Source organism: Astatotilapia calliptera, chromosome 16 (genome assembly GCF_964374335.1).
Source record: "Astatotilapia calliptera chromosome 16, fAstCal68.1, whole genome shotgun sequence".
Lineage (NCBI taxonomy): Eukaryota > Metazoa > Chordata > Actinopteri > Cichliformes > Cichlidae > Astatotilapia > Astatotilapia calliptera.
Genome location: NC_137437.1, coordinates 33630459 through 33641872, shown reverse-complemented (window position 1 = coordinate 33641872; position 11414 = coordinate 33630459). Strand labels below are relative to the sequence as shown.

Below are 11414 nucleotides of genomic sequence, written 5' to 3'. Positions count from 1 at the left end.
AATAGGTATATGCAGGCACAGTGACTGTGCAGGAATGGTTTTTTTTTCTATATTCAGTTGAAATGAAACCTATGAAGTATAATTACAAGGAGCGTAAGCTAAAAAAAAAAGTTTATGGGAAAGTATACAGTATTATATAGAACATATGAAGTGCATCTTTATTAAACACGGTTTTGTTTTTATTGCTTTTCTTATTGCTCTTAGTTTCTCTGTTTTCCACTTCTCAGCGCTGTATCAGAAAGGGGGCAGTACCACCACGTGCCACACAATGAAAGGACTCGCTCACCTAAACATTGATGTTGCCAGGGGAGATTAAAGTCTAACAGACCCGCGAGGACTTTCACGACACAACGCGAAACACAGAAACAGTGTTCACGACAGACACAAAAACTCCAGAGAAAAGCAAATAAAACGTCAATTATTTTAAATATGAGGCTTTAGATTTTTGTTGCTGTTCTACCCAAACGTCCACGCGCGCGGGTCTTCCTGTTGTCCACAGGTGTTTACTCGAGGTCACCGTTAATCACTTGGCAACTGCCCTAGCAACGGCACAGAGCTTCGGTAAAGAGTTTAGCGGTGGTTTTATGGTTGCTTTGGCACGAATATGAGTTCAGCGAAGAAAAGAAGAACTATCACAGGTAGTCGCTCACTTTTGCCACTGAGTCCAGCACAGGTAAGTTCAGAATACCTGAACTCGAATATCGTCTGTGTTTCTGTGCTGCTAACTGACCGCAACAAAAAAGTTAGGAAGCCGGTGTTAGCGCACTGCGGACGTGAAGTCCAGCCTATGTGTGTAAAGAAGACAAATGAAAGCTTAACCCTGGTTGTTATAGCAAATTATTAAAGTTAATTGTTTTATTTATTCACTTACTTATTTTCAGGTGTATGTGTATGCCTGCTTTCATTTAGGTTAGCTTAGTCTTATTTGTTTTCAGGGGAGGGCGGAGGGGGACTTACCTTGAACTCCTCTCTGTTGTACCATAATAGATTCCAGTATTCTGGAGTCAAATGTCAGAGGTCATTATTATTATTATTATTATTATTATTATTATTATTAACAGTTAAAGCTTGGCTGGTATTGGGTCTTACAACAGGACAGTGATCTGATGCACACCAGTAAACCTCTAACAGAGCGGCTGAAAAAAAAAGAATCCAGGCTCTGCAATGGCCCACTCAAAATTCAAACCTCAACCCACTGAAGTGCTTTTGTTGGATCTTTAAAAAGAGGGTTATGACTGGTCTCAGACCTTGCTAAGCAGAACCAACTGTGAAAAGCTGAGTGGACCATAATTACTCCACAATGATGTGAGAGACTGAAAGCCATGCAGAAAACCCTTACTGTTACTTCACATTATTGCTGTTAAATGTGCTTCTGGGGTGTGCTTTTTTTTTTTTAAGGGACTGCTTCGAGTCCTGAGGAGACTTTATTTCATATGGCTGTGTATTTAATTTTTTTAGAGTTTGTTTTTATTTTTCTGAAGTCTTGTATTTCTGTTAACTCAGCAATTATCTCAATTTATTTTAGTTTTTGATAACTCCAATAACCTCTCTCCACTGCCCAGGTCCTCAGAAAGCAGCCCTGGATGGAAGCAAGACCGTCATTTTCGCTGTTTCCTCTAATCACACAGAAACCTGATGGGACTGAAACAGCTTCAAAACGTGGGTTCATTCCTCTAGGTTTTGAGTTGTTGCCTCTTTTTTTGGATGGTTTTATGCCAGCAGTTTTGTTTTTTTGTTTTTTGTAGCTTTACAGTTTACCTTCCTGAACTGTTTCTGTGCTGTAGGAGATGAGTTAAATGATGAGGCAGGCAGCAGGGCCTTTCAAAGCCATGGCAGACCTCAGAGTCAGTTTGAGGACAGAATGTGGATGCAGAGCCGTTGGACCTCCAAGCGTCGCAGCAGAATCCGCAAAAGCATCAATCGAAAAAACCTGAATCTCAGAAAAAACCTGGTTAAATTTATATGGTGAGTTCACTGTTTATTTCTGGTCCTTTATAAGTACTTATTTGTCTGTTATAGTACAGATATCAATCTGTTTAAAATATAAAGTAAAGCATGTTTATCTCCTCCCAGTGAATGGTGATTTCTTTCACAGTAATACACTAATTCAAACTAAAAAGCAGCTAAAATAAACATTAAATAAACTGCTAAATGGACGGATCTTTATGTCAGATTTCTTTTAACTTTTGCAGAAGCCTGAGAGCAGCCAGTCTGTCTCTTTCTAGCAGCAGTGAGGGTAGCCTGCAAGTGAAAGCACAGCTTTTACTCCACTGCATTATTTTAAAACCTTAGATGCTTTGTTTCTAATTGAAATATGATATCTAAATTATGCTAAGCTTCTAGCAGTATGTAAAGTAATTAAAGTTGCTTTTTTGTGGGCCTGAAAAAAAACATATTACTGGTTTGGTTGTCCAGCATGGAAAAAATGCTCTGCATGCTGACACCGGGCTTTGAGTTTGACATGTGCTGTATGCTTTGGCAGCATGGAAGGGATGTGACTAACCACTTCACCACACATTTATGGATGGTTTTTGCATTAATATTGAATATACATTTTATGTTCTTACTATAAAGTATAATCAGAAAACTTTTTCAAAGGCAATTTTTTACTACAAACCATAACTGAGATTAAAGTATTGTGGCTTTAATGTGTTTAATATATGGAAATACTGTTTAATATGATAAAGTGGCATCTGTTTTTACTCTTATTTGCATTTTCTGACTTAGCCGGCAGGAAGAGGAGGAGGAGGAGGAGGATGGCAAAACACCAGAAAGTAGAGACTGTGAAATGGTAAAATTGAACTGTGTGCTTCATGGTCGGTCACTTTTTTTTTATTGTGTATATCCTCATTAACAAGATGTTGGACCTGAAGTGTAAAAATTCTGTAACAGAAACAAAAATCCCCATCCAAATGTTTGCAATATGGTGATGTAGTCCCAGCTTCCCCTACACTGACACCCATGCATAGATTTTAATGCACAGATAAAGGATTCAGGTTTAGAGATCATTTATGTAACAAGTTTACTGGAAACAAAATGGTAAACCAAATCCTACAGGGAATTTGTAAAGATGACTTTTTTCTTCAGTTTTTCTTGTTTACTTCGATATCATCTCGGTTGTAGTTTTGAGCAGTTCTTTTTGAAAATCTTTATATAATATAGTAATCATGTTTTCTCAGTTAAGTGCTTGCAGTTGGTAACTGCAGGATTTTTTATTTACTGTGAATGATTTCCTTTACTTAAACATGCATTTTGATTTGGTAGTATAGTAAATGCAAGAAGTAAAAACACATTAATTTGAACTTCCATAGTGGTGCACCTTAAATAAATGAAAACAAGTAATATACTAAGAATATATTGCAGGTCATTCAGAAAGCACGCACAAAGAAAAATGTGCGTGCCCAGTAAAAATGGGATATTCACATGTTGAATCATATCTTTGAGTTGCATATAGGTGCAGAGTGATTCACTGGATATAGATGGATAATTTTATCAACTATTTTTTGGCTTTTTTTTTGTCCTGTCAGAGATATAACTACTACATTGAGAATGGTATAGACCTGGACCATGTGTCACCTCTGGAGGAATCTTGGGTGGAGAGCATTATGAAAAGGGTCTCCCCAAACCTGAGGCGCCACAGAGCATCACTGGAACTGCTGGTTGATGAGATCAAGGAAGACTATTTGCACAGCATCAAGACAGCAATCTGTATTTATTCATATATATATACTTTTAATCCGCAAATCATTCTGAGAATTGTTTATGAAATCCAAAACTAATTTATAGTCTTTTTTTATTGGGTTAATATGTTGGGTTAACACAAAACCTGAAGAGTTTAGTAATAATAAGAATAAAGTTGTGTGTGTGTGTGTGTGTGTGTGTGTGTGTGTGTGTGTGTGTGTGTGTGTGTGTGTGTGTGTGTGTGTGTGTGTGTGTGTGTGTGTGTGTGTGTGTGTGTGTGTGTGTGTGTGTGTGTGTGTGTGTAATTGCAGTGAAATATACATTCAGAGAATCAAAGGAAAGTGACAAAGAGAAAGAAAAAGATCTGCCCCCTCACAGACTAGAGTAAGTCTGCAGGATATTTATTGCATTAAAAACCTCTGCTAATATTCATAAGCAGTAACTACAAGACTAAACAAAATGTTCTAATTGTGTAAAGGCTTGTGGAAAATAGTTTTTTTCCTTACTGGCCCTTTATTGTTTACTGTCAGAGTGGAAAAGGTGCCAAAACCATGGAACAAGTCTTTTGTCCATGCACGCAAGAGGATTGGTGAAAAGCTTTACTCTGTCAACCCCACTGTGCTGAAAATACTCTACCTTTGGCATTTCTCCTTCAAGTGAGTATGGTTGGAAACATGATAGCTTCAAATTAATTTGGTTAAAATGAAATATTTTCTAATTTAGAAACTTTTAAATTACAAATGAATATTTAATTTAGTCACAAGTCCAGTATGCTGAAAATAGACTGTTGTTACTGGTATTTGGAAGCTGTTATGTAATAATTGATGGTGTAAAATATAGATCTCTCTCTGCTTTTTGAAAATTTGTGGCATTGAAACATTGCACCATGTCACAAATGATCAAAAAACAAATGATCAATGTAGAAGAGTCTTGTTTGCCCTGCTTGGCTATCTGGTTACAGAAATCTCCGGCTGATAGATGTAGAGGAGTTCCACTGCAGAAACGAGTCCATAGAGCTTTCTGAGTTTCAGCAGATTGTCGCTCGACATGTTGACAGTGCCAGAGGAGTCCTCCTCCAAGAGTAAGTCTGCTTTGAAATTCCACTGTTTTCGGTTTGAAACGCATTTGGTTGTAAGATGTTTAATGACTTATTTCATGTACTGCCTGTTTCAAATCCACCCACCTCATTTCATTAGGATTTAAATCTGAGCTGACTCAGTATTTTAAAACCCTCCATTACTTATTTTTGAGTCATTTTTTGCAGACTTTATAAGTCACAGTTGAACCAATGGCTAGAAGGTTCCACTCACAAAGGCCACAGCAGACTATCCCAAAAGTCCTTTGCCTATGCATTTAGGTATGGTGGTGGAGTCGTTGGCATGGTCACAGGAAAAGGTTTCCCTGTTCAAAGCTTGACTGAGGCCCGTCTGTGTGGAATTTTCATGTTCCCCCTATGGTCTGTAGGGGTCTTCACCTTCGTCTCACAGTCAGAAGACATACATGTTAGATTAACAGTTCATTCTAAATAGGCCAGGGTAGATAAAATGCTTAAAGTGAATAGAATAAAGTGCTGTATCAATGTGGCTTGTAGTTAAAGTGCTTTGAGTGGTCAGTTAGACTGTCGGGTATCGACATGTGTGGTTCTCATTAACGTAATGTAATCTTGAAGCTGATGTTGTGTTTCTTTTTGCCCTAGTTGGCTCCTTGAAGTACAGAACATTTACCACCAAGGGTGCAAGCGTGAACTGGTGCCTTTCAAAAGCAACATGACCAAACTAGAATCTTTTTTCAACTGTGTGGCTGCGCTGATGACTTCCCAACTGCAGAATCTTCTAACAGATTCAATCATCGACTATACACACTTAATTTCACAAGATCCGGTAAGAAGAAACTGAGTAAGCTAAAGGGATTTAAATATATTTTGCTTATATTTTATGAGAGGGTGAACACTTTTTTTTTTTTTTTGGTATCATTTTAATTTGGACACCTAGCGTTCAGAACGAGCCAGTGAGCACTCAGGCTTTGTTCTGCATCTGATCTTGGAGGACAGGGAGATCAAGTTTGAGCCCAACCTCAAAATATATGAGGAGGCCTTCCTAAATGTGTACGAGTTCATGCTCAGATCTGTCAGTGTGATACCTCGTGTGGAAACCAAACTGTACTCTGACTGGGTAAGGAGACAACTCTATATATAGCCCTGTTTAATAGCACGCTTCCCCCTGATTTTTATACCTTACTTTGCTTTTCTCCAGCCAAGCTCACAGTTTGGAAGTACCCTGAAGCCCATCATCCTTCCAGAGGTCCTTCATGCCCACCAGGAGGAGGTAGGCAGGGTATTCTGGGCTGAGTGTGTCAGGCCCAAGGAGTACATCCACAAGTATGATAAATATGCCACACTGGTATCGAGGCAGGCGGAAAAAGATGTGGAGCAGGTCCTCCGTGACCAGCACTCTTTCCAGGAATTTATGGTGCAGGTGCTATACTACCAGAAGCTTATCGATGAGATCCGGTATATGCCTTCCAAGGTAAAGGCATTAAAAAAAATCCTTAAACCAAGGTCCCATAACTTACTCTGTAACATTTCATGTTTCCTTCCAGTTATACTGATATATATTTTGCTGAAATAGTGTCAAATCAAAAAAGCTAAACAGTGGGAAAGCTTAAAACTAATAATCTAATAATCTAATTCTTAAATCTGTGTTTCTTTGACTGGGCTTATTTAAAAGCTCTTGCATCATTTATCACTGGTCATTTCTTAAATTGTGTTAACTGTGTCACTTATTTATACCATGGATTTTAGGTGGTACGACTTGGCATGTTTGAGGTCCAGTCCTATAAGCTCATCCAGTCTCTTGTCAAGCGTGCACGGGACATACAGCAGAAACTGGTTACACGGATGCTAGATGACCACCAGAAAGCCAACAAGAAGTTAGTTGGTTCTCTTTTTTTATACTCAGCAAGAGTGTTTTCTCTCTACATCAGCATAGTTCACCAATACATCTGAAGGAAGTTATCATTAAAAAAAAGCTGAGAGGGATTAAGCAGCTTCTGTTTGGCAGATACTACTGAAATATGCATAGGGAAGCTTAAGAGCGGGTCACTCTAAAAGAATACACTGTGTGAAAGTCATAAGGGATGTCGTTTAGTGCTCTTTGTGATTTTCGGCCCCATGTTAGCTGCTCTGTGGTGTTCTCTATTGCCAAGCGGTGCCATAATAAGATTGTAAATCTGTGAAATCCTCCGTATACAGCACTGAATTAATGCCATTCTTCCTCTCACAGGCTCTGTCATGAATTTGAGCAGATTTCAGAGAAGGCACTGAGCACACCGCCAGATACTCAAAAGCTGATGGAACTTAAGGTGACTGCACCAAAAAATCACACATACCAGGCTTGTTGCATTATGCCATGCACAATTGTCCTTTACAGATTGTTCACAAAACAGTTATGGTGTGCACTTAACACCAGTCAGTAAGCTTTGTCTTTTATTTCTTTTCTTGTGGTTTTGAGTGTTTTTGGTAGTAGGCCCTCAGCTGAGGCTACAGAAAGCCTGGAAGGTCTTGCATTCCTTCACACTTATGAACTACCTTAGTATGGTTGCTGTACATTTTTTTAAGATATAAATGACAATTTTTTTTCTTATCCAGGCTTATATTAAAAAGGTGGAGACCACAGAGATGCCTCTTTTGCAACAAAGACTAGCAGACTCTGCCACGCAGTTGTGTTTCCTGGTGGAGTTTGCCACCCTGTCAACACTGGATATGAAGCTCAATACAAAGACAATCCAGTGGTTTAAACGTATGCCATCCATCTTTGAGGAACACCAGCAGATAGTTAGCAAAATGACGGAACAATATCAGAGTGGGCTTAAGGTCTGTGTTTTTCTGTTTCAGTGTATTTTAATGTAGAGAAAACATACTGGTGGCTAAAATACAAGGACATCTTTCCTTACCCTCATTCCAGTTGTACCGTGAGCACTTGTTGCAAGAACTGGACAGCTACAGTAAACAAGTGGAGGAGTTTAAGGCCTTTCGTGAGACAGCCAATCTCAGCAAGTACCTGACAAAAGCTCAGGCCCTCAATACCAAACTGGAGTTAGCTGCTGAAAAGGTATATCACAACTTGTTACCTGTAAGCCTAGAGATATATATCTGTACATTAGTTCACAGGCATTATCTCAGGCTGTATTATGTGTTGATGTCTTATTTATAAATCAACTATGCATCTACTCATTATTTTATCTTTTCTTTCCATGTCTTTGTTTATTTCTGTATTTTACTTCTACTCTTACCTTTTGATCCTTACCTCTGTGGAAAGATTAATGATTTAAATCTAGACGAGGAGGCTTTCGGCTGGTCTGTTTCCCAATATCCAGAGCGGAAGAAGGCGCAGGAAAAGTTGACACTATTCCTGCGCCTCTATGAGACAGCTACTGATTTCATAAAACAGCGTGAGAAGTGGCTGCATGGACCTCTCACCAGTGTGAACCCAGACAAGGTAAAAGCAGTAGAAAAATTACTTTGTATTCAATGCAGGAGTGACTGGGGAGTTTAGGTGACAGATTGAGCTCAGTTCTAATTTTCTGATTTTCATTCATATAACAACGACATTCTCTGTCTTATTTACAGCCTCAGTGGTCCAACAGTAGTATAATAAGGGCATCCAGACCGTCATAAAGATTCAGATTTCTATTTTTTTGTTGAATGGTGCATTTTATCAAGTCCCTGGGAAAAAAAAACAAAAAAAAAACTGAACAAATATAAATGCATAAATAACACAGAGCTTATTTTGTAGTATTGTGAACATTCAAAACAGCTAACTTGGGTAGTTCAATAAGAAAGTGGTTGGTCAGAGTAAGAGTAGACCGAGTAAGAAAGCAATAAGATTAAATCATGAATATAATGTAAAAAAAAAAAAATCAAATGAACTTAGTCAACTTTCTTTGTATAACTAAAGCCCTTGAAGGAGCTGATGGATTTTTTTGACTGCATTTTTATCTGTTTGTGCCTTCTTATTTACATAATGACATCACTGCATGTGGTACTTTTTATTATACTCTGATGGTATTAGTATTATTTGCACTGCCATTTCCCTTTTATATTACAGCCATTCTTCCACATACTATATATATATATATGAAAGCAGCAAAGCACTCAGCATTTTTCACTTCACTGATGTTGAGCTCCACAGAGCAGAGCTCCACATGAAACAACGTTTTCTGCTTAAACTCCTTTCCTTTTTTCCTTTTAATGCTTATTTAAGTACTTCTTTCATTAACTACATTCTCAGCTATTATTACTATAAGTACCTCTGTAAGCATTGCTAACACTGCTGCTGCCTCTACTACAATCAATAATTGTACTATTAAAAACACATTGTTAAATCTAGCATTTAATACTTGCAAGCAAACACCCTAAATACTCATAGCAACCATCTACCTTTTCATCTTGTGTTGTGGAAGTTTTCCATTAAATAAAGCCTGCAGATGAGCGGTGAGCAGTAGCTAACATTCTTTAATCAAAACACAAAAGAACAGAAAACCCAAGCTTGTGGAGAGCCTGCATGATCGCGGGGCAGACGGTCAGCAGAGTCTCTTCTGAGTCTAACATGGCTCTCAGTTAAATACCTTCTCCAGGAACAAAAAGCAGTACACAGCTGTTTCACACTTTAAGGTTCACACTCCTTTGCTACCTCCCAGAGTCCTCGAAGAGACAAAAGACTCTTCCTGTGGAGTTGTCTGCTTCCCCCAACTTCCTTACTAGACCCCCACCATTTGTCTTACTGTATGAGTGTGAGACATGTTAGAATCCAGTGGCACCAAGGTATCATACAATGAAATGATGTGATTAGTACATAAGTAAAAGAAATTTCTATACATCTTGGCAACAACAACAGTACAAATCTTGGAATAACCTTTAGCTTTCTGCCTTTATGTCCGTTTGTTTAATGTCTGTGTTCTTTGATTTATAAAAAAATTAAAAAATAAATTTTCTTTTTGTGTTATTATAAATCCTGCTGTAGAGTGGAGAGCTAAGTTATGATGTAATGCTAGCAAACATGATTCCTAAGGTCCACACACAGATAGCAAAATCCAAAACTGCAGTTCAGGCCTCCAAGATGGTCAGTCAGCTGACCACAGCTTCAGTCATTCATAATTTTAAACTATAATATGATTTTTAAAGAGGGCGTCTATTTTTTAAACACCCTGTAACTGTAGTAATGGAGGAAACTCAAACCTTTTTTTTTTTGGACTAGGTGGTACACATATGCATATTTCTATTATAAATTTGGGCATTTTAACAAGGGAGTCTAAAGAAATTGACCTTTGGAGCGAGGATGAGAAGACAACTTTATTATTCAGTTTAATGAGTCATTATGACGTAACTTAAGTAGAAAAAGTTATTTAAATTTTTGCTAAAAGTTATTTTAACTTTTGCTAGAAGTTATTATAGCTCTGATGAATAAACATTTGGTGGTACAAAAATATGACATAATAAATATTTTTATTGAATTACTTGATGTGAAATTTTTATAAATTCTATTTATGTCCTGTTGTTATGTAAAAAAAATACCCCCATTCCCAAAATAGGTAGAAGGTGATGTTGGCAACTATTGGCGCGCTCTATACAAGCTGGAGAAATCCTTAAGTGAAGTACCCAATGCCCTTAATATAGCAAACACTATAAAGGCTAAGGTGGAAGACTTCAAGGAGCACATTCCTATGGTGCAGGTGAGAAATCAAGAGTAAGATTTGGTATTTGACTTTAATACAATATCATTTGAAATTTTGGAAGTAATTTGGACTGGATGTACTTTTTCATAGGTACTGTGTAATCCCGGCCTGCGTAAACGTCACTGGGATGCCATGTCGGACTTGGCTGGCATCTACCTGGAGCCAGCTGATGATCAGGTGTCTGTGTCTAACTTCCTATCAATGCACCTGGAACAGCACTTGAGCAGCTTCGAAGGCATCAGTGAAGCAGCCAGCAAGGAGTACTCACTGGAGAAGGCCATGGAGAAAATGGCCAGTGAGTGGGATCACATGGAGTTTAATCTCCTTAGCTACCGAGAGACGGGCACCTCAATCCTGTCATCGGTGGAAGAAGTGCAGATGCTGTTAGATGATCACATTGTGAAGACACAAACCATGAAAGGCTCACCCTTCATTAAACCTTTTGAAGTGGAAATACGGTGAGAGTCAAGAGGAATTGCTTTTGAGTAATTTTACTTTGCTTGCTTGGAAAATAAGTTTGGTGTAATGTTATTAAGGGGAAAATTCCATACACTCACTATTTAGCTGCAATCTGTTGGCAGTCTATGTATTGATTGCTGCAGGGCTCGGCTGAGATTGTGTGGCAAACAGACATCTGTGCCCCACCGCCCTTACTGCTAATGTGAACTTGTTGCATAATTTAGCTGCCAAAATTGACTGTTTTTGTGAGCATCTGTGCTGCCCAAAACACCAACAAAGAAGCCCAGAGATGTACGGCTTATTCATAGATGCTGTGGTGATAGTGAGCTAATGAGTTCTCTCCAGAAGGACTTCACATTTAAACAGATGCCACATGTGGATTAAAGTACCCACAACAATCCCTGCTGAGATCAGAAGAGCTTGAATCATTTTTTCAACCTCTACAGAGAGGTAAAAGGTCTGAAATGATGAACTGAAACAGTTTTATAGGGAAACATTGCATGTCATTGTACAAGTATAATAAGCAGCTATAGAAAATGTCT

At 38.3% G+C, this 11414-nt stretch overlaps 1 protein-coding gene across 1 annotated transcript in view; it reads left to right on the top strand.

Annotated features, from left to right (window-relative positions):
• The first annotated feature begins 130 nt into the window (after window positions 1–130).
• dnah7 (dynein, axonemal, heavy chain 7) overlaps window positions 131–11414 on the top strand; it is a 76464-nt gene continuing 65180 nt past the window's right edge. The window contains exons 1-18 of the mRNA XM_026144785.2: window positions 131–673; window positions 1563–1659; window positions 1785–1965; window positions 2728–2791; window positions 3528–3708; window positions 3993–4065; window positions 4212–4337; window positions 4643–4762; window positions 5378–5561; window positions 5673–5852; window positions 5934–6206; window positions 6482–6609; window positions 6963–7041; window positions 7328–7552; window positions 7644–7790; window positions 7998–8177; window positions 10270–10410; window positions 10504–10871. Of these exons, the coding sequence (XP_026000570.2) occupies window positions 605–673; window positions 1563–1659; window positions 1785–1965; window positions 2728–2791; window positions 3528–3708; window positions 3993–4065; window positions 4212–4337; window positions 4643–4762; window positions 5378–5561; window positions 5673–5852; window positions 5934–6206; window positions 6482–6609; window positions 6963–7041; window positions 7328–7552; window positions 7644–7790; window positions 7998–8177; window positions 10270–10410; window positions 10504–10871 (2816 nt within the window). The 5' untranslated portion in view covers window positions 131–604. The remainder of the gene's footprint in view (window positions 674–1562; window positions 1660–1784; window positions 1966–2727; window positions 2792–3527; window positions 3709–3992; window positions 4066–4211; window positions 4338–4642; window positions 4763–5377; window positions 5562–5672; window positions 5853–5933; window positions 6207–6481; window positions 6610–6962; window positions 7042–7327; window positions 7553–7643; window positions 7791–7997; window positions 8178–10269; window positions 10411–10503; window positions 10872–11414) is intronic.